The 18,814-nt window shown below is 47.7% G+C and overlaps 1 protein-coding gene across 7 annotated transcripts in view; it reads left to right on the forward strand.

Moving 5' to 3' along the window:
- The window catches only part of LOC144784933 (exocyst complex component 1-like), a 1,012,560-nt gene that overhangs the window by 748,015 nt on the left and 245,731 nt on the right, over nucleotides 1–18,814 (forward strand). For all 7 annotated transcript variants that reach the window (XM_078664046.1, XM_078664044.1, XM_078664045.1 and 4 more), the window contains one exon: nucleotides 14,150–14,299. In XM_078664046.1, the coding sequence (XP_078520172.1) occupies nucleotides 14,150–14,299 (150 nt within the window). The remainder of the gene's footprint in view (nucleotides 1–14,149; nucleotides 14,300–18,814) is intronic.

Consider the following 18,814-nt stretch of genomic DNA (forward strand, 5'->3'; position numbering starts at 1 on the left):
TTTACAGAAGTCGTCTATGGCTGGCACGCGTCCCGCAGGCTGTATGGCCAGGGCCCTTGGATGAAATCCCATTGAACAAAAGAGCGGAGTTATACCCAGAGCAGAGTGCAAGCTGTTATTATACGCGAACTCCGCTAAGGGCAGAGCTGTCACCCAGTCACAAGAGAGAGAAGACACCAAACAGCAGAGATATTGTTCCATCGTTTGATTGGTGCGCTCGGTTTGTCCATCAGATTGCGGATGATAGGCTGAGGACAACCGTATCTCCATTTTCAACACCTCACAAAGCTCCGTCCAAAAATGGGACACGAACTGGGCACCCCTGTCCGATACTACTGCAGACGGCAACCAGTGTATCCTCACAACAGATGTCATAAATACAGTAGCCATCTCCCTAGCACTGGGGATTTTGGGCAGTGGAATAAAGTGTGCCATCTTCGTAAACAAATCCACTACCACAAAGATAGCCATAAACCCCAAGACAGATGGAAGGTCGGGCACAAAGTCCATACTGACCGTATGCACCACCAGGGGATGCAGTAAGCCCGAAGGCCTACAATGCGAGGGCTTACAGGTCGCACAAACCGGACATGCCGCTACAAAACCCTGTATATCCCGGGCCACGGTATCCCACCAAAACCACCTCAAACACAGTTCCTTCGTCTTCAGTGCTCCAGGATGGGCCACCAAAGCAGATGAATGACACCACTGCAAGACTGAATCCCTCAACTCAGAAGGAACGAACAAACGGTCTTCATGATACAATAACCCATTATGGACCGTAATATGGGGTTGTGTTAACCAAGGGGTCAGGTCAATCTTACACAACTGGTCCTTCACTATATTTGTGAATTCATCTGCTGTGGTAACCTCTATGATCCGTTCACCGGAAATCATCGGTCTTATGTCTCTTTCCGGCCCTGCATCTCTGAGATCTACATGGATGCGGGAGAGAGCATCGGATTTTATCTGCTTTGCCGCGGGCCTATATCTAATAACAAAATCATATTTGTTAAAAAATAGAACCCACCTCATCTGGCGTGGTGTCAAGGCTCGAGCAGAGCGAAAGAATTCCAGGTTCTTATGGTCAGTATAGATAGTGATGGTATGCCGAGCTCCCCACAAATAATGCCTCCTGCTGATACAATAAAACCCAGAAACTCCACCTTGGGGGCACTAAACTGACATTTCTCCAATTTGACGAACAAATGATGGTCCTGTAATGTCTGCAATACTTGTGTCACATGTGTCTGATGTTCCTCACTAGACTCCGAAAAGATTAATATGTCGTCAATATAGACGATGACGCTTCTATCCAAGTACTCCCTGAGGACTTCATTTATGAAAAACTGAAAGGCCGCCGGCGCATTACACAAGCCGAAAGGCATCACGCAATACTCGAACAGGCCAAATTTCGTCTTAAAAGCAGTTTTCCATTCGTCCCCTGAGCGTACTCGGATAAGATGGTATGCGCCCCGTAGATCTAGTTTAGTGAACACTGTCGCCTTCTTTAGTTGGTCCAACAATACCGGTAGTAGTGGAAGGGGGTACTTGTTCTTCACCGTTACTTTATTCAGGGCCCTGTAATCCACACAGTCCCGCAAAGTACCCTCCTTCTTCGGTATAAAAAAGATAGCTGAGGACACGGGTGAACAAGAAGGACGTATAAACCCTTTTATTAGCATGTCATCCAAATACGCCTTCAAATGTGCCTCTTCAGGATCAGACAGCGCATATATATGGCTACAGGGCAAAACGGCACCCGGCACAAAATCAATTTTATAATCAAACGATCGATGAGGGGGAAGATCCTGAGCCTGTCCCTCATCAGAAACGTCCCTGAAAGCCGTATACGGAGGAGGCACAGACACAACTTCACCCATCGCACAAGTCAGCGGAGACACCCAATCGGTAGCCTCCTGATAACAATATCTCAGACAATGTGCGGAATCAAGAGTCACTGAACGCCGGACCCAATCGATCTTAGGATTGTGCCTTTGTAACCAAGGCACTCCTAACACCAAACCAAAGGAAGGGGCATCGATTAAATCAAAACAAACAGACTCAGAGTGCCCGTTCTCACATATGAGATTCAAAGGCTCTGTCCGGCGTGTTATCGACCCTGATGTCAGCTCTGTTCCATCAATCGCCCGTACGGGCTCGGGTTGTTCTTTATCCACACAGGGCACCATCAATTTGTCTGCCAATGAGATGTCAATAAAGTTACCCGTGGCACCAGAATCCAGTAACACAGAAACCGTCACCCTATTGCTCTTGGAAATCAACAGACAAGCAGATATTATAAAATGTCTAGTGACCCTCTCAACTGCACCCAAAACTTCATAGGACAACCGAGGGTCCTGTGTACCAAGCGGCCCGCATTCATATTGGGTACATGCTACCCCCTTACTATAGGTGGTACTAGATGGCTTCACCGGACATTCTCTGGCAAAATGGCCCCTCTGACCACAGTGCAAACACAAGTTTTTCTCCCTCCTCCTTTTCTTCTCTTCAGGGGACAAAGAACCCCTTACTCCTCCGATCTCCATTGGTTCTGGTACTGGTTTATGCTCCACCACCTGCTTCACATCAGGACGTACATACCCCCCACGAGACGGTTGGAAACGCGAACGTTCCCCACGTCGTTCCAGTAATCGGTGGTTCAATTTGACTACTAGATTGATAAACGCGGCGCAGTCATCAGGAGGGTCTACCACCTGGGATACAATATCCTTAAGGTCTTCACATAAACCTTGTTAAAACAACGATGTCCTTTTGGCCATAGGCCACTGAGTCTCAGACACAAGCCGATTAAATGTGGATATGTAGGTCAGTAAATCCTGCCTACCCTGCTGCAACTTCAGTAGTTCCGCATCACTGGCCTGCATAAACGCATGTTTGGCAAATAAGCTCCTCATTAATTCTTTAAAGGCAAGGTAGTTGTACAAAACACGATCCTCGTTCTCTACCAGAGGAATAGCCCACACAGCCGCCGTGTCAGCCAAATACGATATGACAAACGCCACCTTTGCTGAATCGTCCGGGAAGGCACTAGGCCTACCCATAAAATGTAATTGGCACTGGTTCATGAAAGTGCTGTACTTGTCGCTATCCCCTGAGAACCTCTCCGGGGCAGCCAAAGGCACAGGGACCAGAGTCGTTACTGTCACGGCAATAGGGGCACCTCCAATAGCAGTCTGTCCTGCCCCTCCCTCAAACTGGAATGTGGCGGGCTGCAAAACCGAACCTTGTCGACCGCTGGCTTTTACCGTACCTAATTCCTGTTTTAACCCCATGTTCTCCTGTCTCAGTTCCTGCACTTGGGATTGCAACAAAGCTATGGCCCCCATTAAGTCCTGCATAGTTTGTGGACCTGCAGCCCCCCCTGAGGGATTTAAAGACTCATCCATACTCGTCCAGGCAGTGTGTTACTTCGTGGGCTTGGTTTTCTGTTGGGTTTCACCTTGGCCCCGAACACTGTAGGAACAATGTATGACCCAACCCACCTCCTTTGCCCCTATGCCGCTCACTGGAAATAACACAGAAACCAGACAGGTGAGCTCAGGGAGAGGGAGGGAGACAAAAAAGTAGATTGTTGACAACTCCGTGGGAAACAGCCAAGAGACAGGGACTGCCTCGAAGACTGCAGGGACCTAGAAAACAAGGCACAAGGTTACCCAACTGCCCTACACCAACGATAGACCCCTTATCCCCCTTCTCAGTGACCATGCAACAATCATGTATATATACATAACTCCTACCGGTTCATGTTGCCAGAGTTGCCCCACTTTGGAGTCCTGCACTGTCTCTGTAATATCCAAGGCTGATCCCACATCAAAACAACTGTCTGTGCCACTCCCCAATGTGTCCAAAAGAAAGAAAGCAGGGGGAAAAAGTAAAAAAACAAGACATAAAAAAACCCCTACGAGTGATCACTCGAATTCCAAGAAACGCTGCCAGACCGAAAAGGGAGAAAGTACCAAACCGAAACGGAGCAGCCGCTACCTTCCTTTCTCCGTAGAACGCCAAGCAGGACTGAACAGCTCACAACAACGTGGTCGGGTTCCAGAAAGTGCGGAAGTGAATATTGCAGCTCCGTCACACAGTAAGCAGTCTTTAACTGACGAGCCGCCCAAACTTCCCTGGTCCTCGGTACATAAAGAGTAATATCACAAGGGTTACCGGAGCCCCGATAACCCCATCCACGAGTCCCGAATGCAAGAGGAGGGAGGGGGGAGGGCGGTCGGGCAGGAATCCAATACACAAACCAGCGACAAGGAATGCAAGAAAAACAGGAACGGAGGAACGGGCAGAAACCAATATACAAAGAGAAACAGGCAGAAGGCTCACGAGCCCGTGAGCGCCGGGAAGAAAGAACCTCGGGAACCCAACTTGGACTAAAATCCCAACATAGGAAAGAAACCAAGCAACACAACAGGGGCGTACACAGCATATAACCCCTTCCAGGTAAGTCATGTGACATAATGTGCATGGTCAAAGAGAGAGGACCGGGGCAATCCTAACATTTATATGTCATGTTTTAACTTTGAAGGTTTGGTTTATTATGCCTTTGTTAATAATTTATAGGTGCAACTGGGAATTTACCAGCACAAGTCTCCCACCATCCGTAACCGACTGTATACTTGGCATACTGCTTGCTACTCTGATTCACGCATGTGAATCTATGAAAGATACCCCAATACTGGATAAGAAAACAAGTTACTTACCTGTAACTACAGTTATCCAGTATTGGTATCTTTCATAGATTCACATGCACCCACCCTCCTCCCCGGAGAGTTAGTCCTCTATGTCTGGGATACTTATTTCCCACTTATGCTAACGAAAATCTGAGGAGAAGTGGCTCTGCTGGGAAGGTTCTAGAGGGTGCTGGCAGCTGATTGGCTGGGACCAATTTTTGGTTCTTTTAGCATAATGATGTAGATAGGCTACTGAGGTCTAGGCCTCAGGCCTTTTCTTTAGGGCCTACTACTGTTATTTGCATTTGGCACTGCTTTTTTATTTACCATGGGACTCCCGCCTCTGCGACGGGGAATGATTCAGGCATGTGAATCTATGAAAGATACCAATACTGGATAACTGAAGTTACAGGTAAGTAACTTGTTTTCTTCTGAGTTAGTTTCTGTTTACGGAAATGTTCGGACTTAGAATATATTTTAGACTTCCTTGACCTCTGGAGCTGTCAGGGGGACATTGCTGCGAAGGAGTCGTATTTCGATGCACTTTACTTAAATAGAGCTTTAGGCTTTCCCCCCTGGAGATTCTGAGCTCCAAACACAAGAGTAAGCCAGAAGGTAAAATCTTTTTACCGGGAGGAACCCTCGTAGCCTATCTAACCCTGGATCCATCTTGCTCAGCCTGAAATCGCTCCTGATCTCCACAGGCACTTGTTTTTTGGAGCTATTTTTACTTACATCTTTAAAAATTCATACATCTGGATTCCTGCATTGAATTTTTGTCATTCTGTTGTAATTTTGGGCCATATGTAGGTGGCCAAATACCGGTCGGTAACGGCCGATTTCGGCCGTTACCGACCGGTATTTGGAGTTTGAGATGTAGGGGCCTTAAAAATTACAGATTCGGTAAATTTACCGATTCGGTAATTTACTGAATCGGTATTTACCGAATCTGTAATTTGAGATGTAGATGGCACTGTAAACAGTGCCACAGGGCCTTAAGGATTCGTTATTTACCATGTGTGTCATTATTTGTGTGTCACATGGCATACAAGCACTGATCAGGGGTGCAACAGGGTGTCAAAGTGACACCCTGCCACCCTTGACTATTCTGTAATTTTACCGAATCAGTATTTACCGATTCGGTAATTGCCATTGATTCCTATGGGCCTCAAGGCCCATAGGAATCAATGACAATTACCGAATCGGTAAATACCGATTTGGTAATTACCGAATCTTAACGATTCGGTAATTTTTACCGAGTATTTACCTACATAGCATTTACCGATTTGTAAATACCGAATAGGTAAAATTAGGTTTACCTACATGAGGCCCTTAGTTTTTTAGATGTTACTCTATTTTGTTTAATTCAGTTTGGCATTTTTATTCTTTGTTGTTTTGACTTTATTACTGTTTTGGTACTGAAAATAACCACCAGGGGTGGGGGGGGCGGGGGGGTTGAGCTCAGGTTAATCTAGTATCTTTGGGGTTCATCCTGACAAGTTAGTGTCATTATTCTTTGAGGTGGACAACTGCCCACCCCAAATAATAACTCACTTTCTTACAGTTTTGAAAATGGTAGAAATGAGAGATGTTGGGAAAGGAGTATTTTGCAGACAGATGTTATGTCTGCACCAGGGTTGCCAGAGTAGTAGTTGAAACTTGTGTATACATAGAGTGTTCCATCAGGGCATCCCACGTTTATTCTCCAAAGTTGATTACTGCTGATGGAATTCCCACTGCAAATGTGGGATCAGTAAATTTACTTCCAATGTGGGGGCATGTTGTCAGTGCAATCGTATCTACTTAATATTCCAGGTGGGAGAATTTACAGGGTATGCTTACAATTTAGGAATGTCAGGAGCCATATTCAGGTCATACTGTCACTGAGGTAATAACACGAATCATGCATTGGGTTGTGCATCGACCACCATATCCAGTGAATTTATCTCTACTCATCTGTGAACCTGATGTTGGACCAGAGGAGGTTCAACTGATAGGGTATCTGCCATCCACTGAACTCTTAAGTAGGGTGGTAGGGTGGACTTGCTTCCAGAAGCTTCAATAGCACATGTAATAGTTTTTGGGTGAATTTCAGTACTGATGGACACTTTTGTCTGCAAATTACTCACCTCAGAAATTCTCTGAGCACCATACTGGATTCTTAACATTTTAAATCACTGTCTGCACAGCAGATGGCACCATGGCTCACTTTGATGACCTTGATCATCTGGCGTGCTCGTTTTAGATTTTTCCTGTACTTAGAGTTTAGTCGCACGGTTTACACCTAGTCTTGTTGTGAACTTCCTGCTTGACCTCTTGTTCATCTTCCTCTAGTGAGCTTTTGGATTTCTTCAAAGGACCTGCAGGTCAGCAGGGCTGTTGTTCGTCCAGGTTCCACACCAAGAGTGACTCTGAGATGGCTCCGCAGTTCGGGCCAACCTCTGGTGATTGTTTTGCCTCATTTGCTTGAGGAGTGTCCCCCCGGTACTGCACCGCTCACGGGTCAAATCTCTGTGTTGTTCTATGATTTCAATCTTGGCATTGTCCTCAGACTTGGCTCTTGGCCACTGCTGCCGCATGCCATTCCAGATTTCTGGCATCTTATGTTGATCTCGCTCAGGTGGCAGCATTCACAGAGGCTTTGTTGGAAACATGTGTCCCTCTGTCAGCTCTTTCTGTTGCACTTCTGAGCCTCACAGTGCCTTCTGATCTTAGGAGCTCTCCACTGCTGGCAGCTTTTACCTGCCCTCCTTTCAGCCTCTCTGGGCTTTTTGACATAGGTTTAACCTCAACTTCTCCAGTTCTGCTGTTGGAGGCCTTTTTGGTTTCTTTGGTTTTGATACTGTGTAGGAAAGTAGGCTTGGCTTTCATGGTTACCCCCACTTTTTGTTGGTGTTATTCTGTTTTCTGACTAATCTGACTGGGATCCTTCTAATCAGGACCCCAGCCACTGTGCTTCCTACCTAAATTTGACAGTGGTAAAGTACCTTCCCTATTGGGTACTGATGTACCCAAGTAAGTCCCTAGTATATGGTACTAAAGTATCCAGGGTATAGTGTTGAAAGTATGAATGACAGGAACCGGAGCAGTTCTAAGTACTGCTTTATCGGCCATTCACTCTCCACAACTCGAGAACAGTACCCAACATTCTAAGGTAAGCATCAGGTGGAAAAAACCAAGGAGAAGGGAAAAGGAGGGGTGATGGAACATACTAAAAGGGCAAAAGGAAAGGAAGATTATAACACACCTCCCTCATTATATGCGGAAAACAAAATAACAATCAGAAAGGAAAAGTTCTGCAGTTCATGGAAACATTTTGGATTTGACAACTTTATCACAATTCCACCATTGCCCATTATCAAGGAGAACTACGTTGTTGAATGCTTTTGCAATACGATAAGGAGCGTAGAATGTACTTTGACTGTGTGAGTCCTTAACGCTTCTCTTAATCTGCACCACATCACCTACTCTCCAACTAGGGGCTTTCGCCCCATTCTTTCTGTCGTACTATTCCTTATGCTTGGCTTGGCGCATTTAAATCTTTCTACCAACTTCTTCGGGGCTAGGATTTACTGCCCTACCTCCTTCCAGCCAACTTGGGTTAAGTTTGATACAGAGTTCTCTCCTCCTAAGGGAAACAAGATTTGGCGTGGTGTGATATGCCCACAAACGGTCACGTAGGGATGACTCCAGGTCATGACCGTTGGCAATGGCCAGTTGAATGTGTTCCTTGATGTTCATGTTGCTTAAAAAACCTTCATGGGTTGCTATGTAAATTGTGCACCATTGTCGGTGACTAGGGTGGACGGTATGCCCTCCTTGGAGAACGCGTCTTTGAGGAAATCCAAGTCGGCCATAGTGTTAATACGATGTACAAATTTCTGTGTGACCCAGTGGGAAGTGTAGTCAACTAAAACCAGCATGTACCTCATCTGGATACCCAGGTTGTCCATGGATCTGATTATGTCCATGGCTAGTTTACTCCTGTTTTAAGGGGCACCATGACAGTGGACAAAGGGGCCTGGCGTATGAACTTTGACTTGTCACTTTTGGCACAAACGACACAGTCCTTCACTACTTGTTCTACCACGGCGTCTATTTTTCTGAACCAGAAGTTCACTCAAACTCTACTTTTAGTAATGTTGCGTCCCAAATGTCCTTCACGCGCCAGTTCCATTCTTCTTCTTCTGAGACCTGTAGGTGGTACAACTGTATTTTGACAGTAGACTCTGTTCCCTATGACACTCAATTAATTCCTGACTTCCTAGAAACCTTTGAGCTCATCTTCTAGATCACTGCACTTGTTAGGCCACCCTTCTCTCATTATAACTTTAAGCCTGCTCAAACCTTTGTCTTCTTCCATACATTTCTTCCATTCTTCTTCCGTAATGCCAGGGTCATTTACCACCATGATGGGACTGTCTAACATCTCTTCCGGTTGTTCCATTTCTAAGGGTGTTCTTGATAAAAAGTCGGCAATTTTGTTGTCTCCACCAGGAACGTACTCCACTCTGCAGTTGAAATTTTCCAACCCCAGAATCCATTTACATATACGTGGAGTACAATTTTCCATTCCTTTCACAGTGAATATGAAAGTGAGGGGCTTATGATCTGTACGAATTGTGACGTTCAACCCCCACAAGAAGAATTTAAAATGCTTCCCTGCCCTGAAACACGCCAGGGCCTCCTTTTCAATTACGGAGTAATTACTCTCAGCATTTGTAAGGCACCGGGATGCAAAGGTGATGATCTTTTCTACCTTCCCGTCTCTTTGTGATAGAGTGGCCCCCAATCCCTTGTTAGATGCAACTGTGGTAAGAATTGTTTATTTCTTATGATCAAAAGCCCCTAAAGCTGGTGAACTTAAGATCTATTCTTTGAGAGTATCCACCACACACTTATTGTGAGAAGCCGGCGTTCCTGTGCGCACCGTTGTTGTCAAGTGCGCGAGCTAGTCCCCCCCGCTCCCACGTTAGGCCAAAAAAGTACACCGTCCGAGACAGCCCTGCTCACCTCCTTAGTAGCTTGACACGAGCAGCCAGGCTTATCTCCAAGGCACGAGTGTTCAGTATGTGCAACCACGCCCACAGCAATCCCAATGATATCACCACAAATGGACTCCACACGAGTTTGTATAAAACGAGTATACTTTATATAAAAAGATATACGAAATGGCCACACGATACAACTCCCACATATATACACTGGGTAATATTGTTTCCGGTGGGTTGGGCATTTCTAATCCCCAACCACCGCTTCTAACCAATAGTTCCGCTGACTTTTAACCTTTCTCAACAGGTTAGGTACGTTGTGTCACTAGATTCACACATGTTGCAAAATACAAGGAATACTGCACTACTTAACAGTGGGTTCCTGTACCGTGCCACAATGAAGCAATAACATAACATAACATGTGTATTTGTAAAGCGCACGTTCACCCACAGGTCTCTTGGCGCTGAATAACAGATTTTTATTGTAACCCAACTCAATGGTACTCATTTTATCGACCTCAGAAGGATGAATGGCTGAGTGGACCCACCGGGATTTGAACCTGTGACCATGAGGTTGAACACAGGCCCCTGCAATAGACCCGACAATGCAATGCGTAGCATCAAGATCATGTACTGATTCAACACAAGATAATGCAACTCGGTTTGCTACCAACATGCCCTGCATCATGCTGCAATTACGTACAGTGCGATAGGAAACCAATGCAATGCGTATCACCCCCAGCATGCCCTGTGCAAGGAAGGAATAAGGTAATGCGTCACAGTGCAATTCAGTACAGTGCAGTAAACAACCAATGCAGTGCGCTACGCTATGATCCTGTATCCTTCAAGAGAAACATAACGTAGTGTGTAGCACACCAACCCCTGAGTTCGTTAAGCACCTCCAGTGTCAGACGTTGTCCAATAGTTCAATGGTTCGTTAGCAGCAAATATGCAAAGTGTTCTACTACTGTTTTTAGAAGTTGTGCGACCGGTTGCCCCCAACACGGATCAACAATGACACCCAATTTCCAATCCGGGCCCTGGCCCCTGTACTGCCTCGTCCGGGACCAGCACGGACCGTAATCTGGGTCGAAGCAACAGGTGCACACAGCTGCCATCAGCGAAAGGCCGAGAGAGTGTCCCTCCGGGCCCGCACCCCGCCGAAGGCGATGATCCACTTTACCTGGGGGGGCACGACCCCACTCTCCTCTCTGGCCGTAACGGCTTGGCCTCACTCCAGAACCTTGTCACCATGAGCAAGGCGCGCTCGGGCCGGTAGTTCAGTTCTTGCGGGGCTGCCAGTCCAGGCCACCAACATTAAGCACAAACTCCTTCCACGAAGCCTTCCACACAACGCTGGTGCTACCTCACGTTGCCTTCGAGGGCCCGATCACTTGGCTCTCCTCTCCAGCGCTGTTAGGACTTCTTCGCTCCCTGGTGCTCACCGCTCCCTGGTACGCCTCACCAGCACCTCCGGGGGCACCTTCGACATGCACACCAGGCGCGTCCAGGACTCACTCCCTCTCCTGGTGCACACGGTCTTCAGGCGCTCTCCATTAACGCCCGGGTCGCACCATAACATGCACACTGCACGTCTGAGTCTCACCTCTCCTCCTGGTGCACACAAGGTACCAGGCGCTCTCCACTAACGCCCTTGCTGCACCACCACACGCCGACCCGCATATCGGAGACTCACTCCTTCTTAGTGCCCACGATGTCCCGGCACTCTTCATTAGTGCCTGGACTGCACTGCGACCCGAATCTCGGCTCTCTTCCACGATGCCCACAATCCACAGGCGTAGCCGCACCAAGACATGCATCCTGCACGTCAGAGTCTTGATTCGCTCCGGGTGCCCACGATCACCTTAGGCACCCCTTCAGAGGTCTCAGGTTGCCATGACACGGTCCCACCACCGCGCCACTTGAGACTTTCTGGAAACTTTTATGTTCCTCTGTTTCCGAACAGGGAGCCAGCTCACCTCGGGCCCTTGGGGTACAGGATGCAGCACACAGCAAAGTCCTGCTCAGGAAGACGGGGGGGGGGGACGCGACCCACAGCAGCGCCCCTTCAGTCTTGACTTGGTCAAGAGATACAAACTGCCCACAAGCCCCAGATCACGAAGCAAGGGTCAAGTGTCTCCCACAGCCTATTCAGCAACTCTTCCTGAGGCAGAGGTTTTCTTCCCGATCGCAGACAGTTCAAAGCCGCCAGAGACTCGGCCAGTCCACGGCATCTTCAAAACTCTCCCAGCACTTCTCTGAACGATGCTGAAACCGTTCTAGACGACATCATCCACATAACCTAAATCTTGGGGTTACAGTTCTTTCAGTTATACCCCTAATTGTCTTTGAAGTTTCCTTGTGCTCAGGGGTCCCCGACCCCTTCCTAAATCAGTCTTGAGTATCTCCCCCCCAGTGTCACCATCCTCTCTTTGATACTGGGGGGGGCCTGGATCTTTAATCACTCAGAGTGAGATGGATCTATTGTTTTATGGCTCTGAACCAGGCCTCTCCACTTTGCAAAGCCTCTCCTTCTCCCCGCTCCAGGTGCAGGGCAGCCTGGCACGTCTCCACCCCTCCCCTGGGCCACGACCTCCCTCAGCCTTTGTCACCTCTCCCAATTCCAGGCAGACAATTCACATTCTGCTGAGACACACAAAAAGGTCTAAAGCACAAACTCTGCCATTTTCTCAAACAGTGGTTTCTGGACACACAGCGACAAAGCCATCTTCCCAAAAAGATGCATTATGACGCTGTGAGTTCAGACATACCAAAGTTCACTGTTCCACTTCCAATTCATGGGAAGCTAGGCTAACAATACTATACCCAGTCTCCCCCATTCTGTCCTATGGGCAGGATTGCCTTTCACCAGGGAAAAGGAAATGGAGTATTTTCCACTGTCAGGGCCAAACACCCACACTGGCACAGGTCCTGCCTTTTACCTACACTGCACCCAGCCTAAGGGTTACCCAGGATGTCCTACAGAGTTGCCCCATGTGTATGTAAAAGGGAATGTAAGGCCTGACAAGTGGTAGAACTTGTCTGGACAACATGCTAATTTAGAATAATGCGCGCAGGCCCTACACTGAAGACCTGTGTTCCCTCTCTGCGCATTTCTTTAGGACTACCTCGATCACACACATTGCACATCACTTAGGGATCTTGCTAGTAAGGCAAACATACCAATCAGAGACAACCAAACACCACTACAATTTATACAGGGAGCATCTGTACGTGCACACTGATTAGCAGTGGCAAGTACCTACAGCATATAACTTCACAGCTCTTTGTCAAGAAAACGGTCTAGGGGTAAAGCAAAAAGTTTAAGTGAACTGTAGCCAACAAGGCCAAGTCCAACACTTATGTTGCCCATTCCACTCGAAGTCCTTGTTTTTTTTAGTAGGTCTCGCACTGGTTCACATTTGGACGCAAAGTTCTTAATGTACTTGGCCATGTATTCCATCAACCCAAAGAACATGGTAATAGTTTTGTCATTCAACAATACATCACATTTTGGATAAATGACATTGACACTAACTGTGTAATCTTTAAGCTGCAAAACATACTTCAACAACATAATTCAGGTGCAAGTGCAGGACGTCTGCGACAATTTGAAGATTTTGTGATGTTGTCTAAAGAAACTTGTTAATGAACACCTGAATTATGTCGCTCCCTCATCTACGTGGTTTGGTGATTTCTGAACATCTGACAACACCAAACGGAAACAGGATTTGACTACTTCATGAAGGCATCTACAGTCTTTGAAGGATGACTGAATTGAAAGCATAAGGAGACCATTGGATCTATGCCAGGAGTATGGTGTGTTCTATTATGAACAACTTTTACTGAACACTACTTAGGGTGCCCTGAAGAAGCCTGTGTTGTTGGGCTGATCATATACGCCTAATTAATAAGAATTTGTATAAAGAATCTTCTTGCTAACACTGGAAGCTGTGGATTGAAATTGTTGGTCCTCAAACTTTAAAATCTGTGTGATTATTGCCTCTAATTCTGTTGTTGTAATTGAATTTGACTATACTGGGTGGTGCAATATTGTGCCTAGCGGCTATTCCTTGTACTGATTTGATTTCTGGGATATTGTATGCACTGCCTTCTGGTTTCTTTCACTTATCCTGTCTCCGACGTTAAGAGCTTCCAAAGAAGGGTAGGGCAATGATGTATGCATGTGGGGAGGAGCCTTGTACAGCCCCATGTTATGTCTAGTGGGGGAGGCAGGAGTTGAGCTAGAGCTATAGCACCTCCTGCTGGAGCTGAGAACTATTGCAAGGTTCTGGATTCCATCTGGGGCAGTGAGGATGGAAGAGGAGAGGAATCAGCAAGCGTCTAAAAAAGGCACCAGGAAGCCTGTTACCCAAGGTAAGTAAGTATTGTTTCCTGGAAGGAAGTCTGCACGTGTGGTATGTATTGTTTTCTACACTGTCTTCTTTCTGTCTTTGCCAGGGGGCGGACCAGGAACCTGTGCTGACTCAACAGATGGGCCGACTGACTGCGCCGAAGCATGGCCTCCTGCACCAAGCCCTGCTCCATTACACCCCTCTTATGGCCTGGCTGCAGGACACCAATGTCTGCATCTTCAATGACCTTCCAAAGGTAACGCCGCAGGCGGAAGGGTGACAGATATCTCTCCCCCTCCTCCAGCTCCTCAGGTACAGACCAGTGAAGCTGTTCTGGAGGTTCAGCCTTTCACACATAAAGGGACTTTCTGTGTTGCTACGGAAGTCTAATAGAATTAGGGCCCGATGTAGGTAAATCAGATTTACCCCTTCATAAATACCGAATTTTACAGATTCGGTATTCATGAATCGGGAAATCTGATGTAGGTATTCATTCGGTAAAAAATACCGAATCAGTATGATTCGGTATTTACCGATTCTGTAATTACAGAATCGGTATTTGCCATTGATTCCTATGGGCCTTGAAGCCCATAGGATTCAATAGCAAATACTGATTCGGTATTTACCGAATCAGTAAAATTACCGAATTGCCAAGGGGGACAGGGTGTCACTTTGACACCCTGTAGCACCCCAGTTTTTGGCTTGTGTGCAATGTGACACACATACACCCTTAGGGCATGTATGTGTGCCACATTGCTCAGGTGTACATGCAACAGTATTACATAGTAAATAACGAATTTCTAAGGGCCTGTGGCACTGTAAACTGTGCCACCTACATTTGGAATTACAGAATCAGTATATTTACCGATTCGGTAATTTACCGAATCAGTAATTTTACCGATTTGGTAAATATACCGATTCTGAAATGTTCAGCCCCCTACATAGCAAAACCCAAATACCGGTCGGTAACGGCCAAAATCGGCCGTTACCGACTGGTAATTGGCGACCTACATCGGGCCCTAGGTTCTCAAGTGACTTCCAAAAGATGCTCCATGAAAGAGCACATCAGCATCCCAGCATCCAGGTGTCAAAGGCCCCCTCAGCTCTTAGCTCACAAAATACAAACCTTCAGAGGTTCATGGGCACATAGAGGCTGCCAGTCCTTCTGGCTGGAAATCCACAGGGTCAATAAAACCATCACGTGACAGTCTTTTCCAAGCTTTGCGCCAAAACCTACTCCATGTTGGAATACAATTCCGCCAGGCGGTTTAATTCAGTGTAACTCCTCTATGCTGTGGCGCAGGCGGTTGAGTGGGTATGAGCAGTTCAGTTGGGGTCAAACGAACAGCCAGGTCTTGAGGTCCTTTCTGAATTTGTGCAATGTCGGGCTCTGTCGGAGGTGAAGGGGGAGATAGTTCCAGGTCTTGGCTGCGAGATAGGAGATGGATTTTCCCCCTGCTCTGGTGCTGTAGAAACGTGGGGCGGTGGCTAGGCAGAGGCCAACTGAGCGAAGGTTTCTCTTGGGGGCATGGAAGGAGATTCGGTCATTGAGGTGTTAGGGTCCGGTGTTGTGGAGGGCCACATAAGCGTGCGTGAGCAGCTTGAAAGATATTCTTCTTTCGATGGGGAGCCAGTGGAGGTTGTGGAGGTGTCGGGTGATGTGGTTGTGCCAAGCCATTAGGCTTGAGGTCGGTTGGGTCTGCGGAGGGCTTCTTTAGGAGGGGGTTGACTTTGGTGCACATCCAGTTGTTGGGGAATGTGGCTGTCTCGAGGGAGCAGTTGATAGTTTGACCTAGCTCGGGTGCGATGGCATTTGCGGCTTGGTGGAAGATGTGCAGAAGGCATGGGTCAGAAGGTGCTCCAGAGTGGATGCTCTTCATGGTTTTAGGGTGTCTTCTCTAGTGAGAGGTATCTAGGTAAGAATGGTCTGTTGGGTGGCGTTGTTGGGGGTGTAGGGTGGGGCGGTGCAGTGGTCTTGGTCGTCTAAGTTGTCATAGAGCGTTTTGATCTTGAGGTGAAAGAAGAAGCTGAGTCTGTTGGCGAGGTCTTGGGATGGAGGGACGTCGGTTGTTTTGCTGTATGATCTTTGGAGTTGTGGGTGTTGGAGAGGATTCTGTCTTGAATAAAGTTTTTCTTTGTCGATTTGATGAGTTGGTAGTGTGTTGTGATGGCTTTTTTGTAGGCGGAGCGTGCTTCTGGGGTTTTGCTGTTTCTCTGCATCTTTTCCAGTCGTCTGCAGGAGTGCTCAGATTCTTGGAGAGCCGTGGTGAACCAGTTGACTTTCTTGTTGTGTCGTCTTATAATATTAAGGGGGGGGAGTGTGTTGGTGCAGTTGGCGATCCATTGGTGGAGGTTGCTTGCTTCTGTGTTGGCCTCTATTGTAATTGGGGTTGGAATGCAGGTGAGGGCGGAGGTGGGGTGTTCTTCGGAGACTTTGCTCCAGATTCTGCATGGGAGGCGGAGTGTGTGCTTGTTTGCAGTGGGTTTCGTAAAGGAGAAATGGATGCAGTGGTGGTCGGTCCAGAGCAGTTCTGTGGTGTGGCTGAAGCAAATGTTGTTTCCTCCAGCAAAGATCGGGTCGAGTGTGTGTCCTGAAGTGTGTGTGGGGGTGGAGACAAGTAGCTTCAGTCCTATGTTTGTGAGGTTCTCTAGGAGGACGGTGGAGTTGGGGTCACTGTGGTTGTCCAGCTGAAAGTTCAGGTTTCCGAGTAGTATGTATTCTGTGGAGGCGAGGCTTGGGGTGTGATGAGGCCGGCGATGACGTTGGTGAAAGGGGTGCGGGGTCCTGGTGGTCTGTAGGCAAGTGTTTCCGGGAGCATCGTTCTGGGGTTGGGCTGGATCTGGAAGTGGATGTGTTACATGGGGGCAAGGCATCGTCCAAGTTGGTGGTTGTCAATGAGAGGGAGCTTTTGTGGACGATGGCTAGGGTGGCTGGTTGGGGCGGTCTATTCGCAGGATCTGGTATCCGTCGGAGGTGGCGGTTGCAATGTCAGTTACAGAGCTAGCGTTGGTCCAGGTCGTGTGAGTGTTTAATAGGTATATCAACAACAGGGGGGAACCGTTAAATGGACGATATTTAACGGGGTCCAGTGTACGTGTCCGAGAGACTGGTAACAAGAAATTGTACAAAGTTCCCCAGGGGAGGTGGAAAAAGAGGGGAGCCTGAGTGTGAAGAGTGGAGCGTGAAAGGAGAAGGGAAGGAAAGAAAAAAGAAGGGAAATTTCCCTTGTTGGAACTAAAACCCTCACACACCTAGCAAGCTAGATGTCATGCTTCATCATATGGGTTCTGCTCCTCGTCAGACTGGCGCTGCAACCTCCCCTGGGGAACTTTGTACAATTTCTTGTTACCTGTGTTTAGGAGGTCCCAGATTTCTTACGGCATATCTGTGCAGGGAGCGTACGTTGAGGAGGATGCAGCTCAGTGGTTTGTGTGCGGTGGCATCCAGAGGGCTGGGGGTTGGTGCCAGGGTCCGAAGGTGGGTGGAGCTGCAACGTTTGTGTCGGCAGATCGGGACTTGGATGTTAATAGGCGTCGAGAGCTGGCAGTTGTTGTTGCGTCCGGAGTTCAAAGCGTGGAGAGTGCTGGGGTCATTGGGGGACCAGGGTCCCTGGCGCTGACCATGGTCGGTCGTGGACAGGCACAGATGGGCTTGCCTTTGGCGCGCGCTGCTGCACAGTGGCCAACATTAAGTATGGGTCGGGGGCGATCAGCTAGTAGGCGGGCGCAGGGAGTGACACGCTGGGGGGGGCCGAGGGGCAGCAGCAGCGGAAAACATGGAAAGCAGGAAGGAAATCAGAGAGCGAAAAGGCAAAGAAGAAAGGCACAAAAGAGAAAAGAGTAGAAGAGAAAAGGGCATCCAAAAGAAAGAGGCAGACAGTGAAAGAGGGCAAACAGCAAAAAGGCAAGCATAACAGGACAGAGCGGTATAGCAGAAGAGCAGGGTGCTCTTCCACTAGACCACCAAGGATGAGCCTGTGGGTGGAGAAGGGCCTTGAACACCTACCTGGAAGGAGCTCAAGGGCAGAGCCTTAACAGTGGAGCTCCGCGGGGGAAGCAGTGACAATGACCGAGGAGGTCAGAGGTCTTGCTCTTGACATCATTACACTGCTCGGATATCTGTTGTTCAGAGACAATACTATGAGGTTATATAGGCCTGCTGTTGCAAACACCTGTGACTTGCTGCACATGGCTGAAATCCAGAAAACTGTAGTGTGAGCTGCATTATATGAAAAAGATTAAAGTAATGCAGAGTTTTACTGGACATGACAAAAGGAGGTTCCGAACTACACATTTAGGAATAAAAAGAAGTAACTGGCTGGGGAATCCCATTTAAAGCACTACTGCTGAAAGACCTTCCTAGATCCCTAAACGAAATTAAAACAATTGCAACTACATGTTGAGCTAGGAGAAGGTTGGGCCAGAAAAGGCATATGCACTTAAGTGCTGATATGTGCTACATTGCTGCAAAATTCTCTGCTGCCTATAGCTGTCGAATGTTTAGTACAGCAGACCCTACGGGGACTGGAGTTATGTACATTTGGTAAATTCTATGAGCAAGTAATCTTTATACCACTCCAGTGGTTAATTTATAAAAAAGAATACGTGCTGGGGCTCTCGTCAGGAGGCAGCTTGCACCACTCCACTTCTCCTGTCAGTGCCGCCCAAAATAGAACCAACTAATAACCATGTGTCCTTAACTGGTGCTCATAAAAAGCAGCGGTGTTGATGATAAAGTGCCAGTGCTGAGCACCAGAAACCACACTGTTAA

Source organism: Lissotriton helveticus, chromosome 10 (genome assembly GCF_964261635.1).
Source record: "Lissotriton helveticus chromosome 10, aLisHel1.1, whole genome shotgun sequence".
Classification (NCBI taxonomy): domain Eukaryota; kingdom Metazoa; phylum Chordata; class Amphibia; order Caudata; family Salamandridae; genus Lissotriton; species Lissotriton helveticus.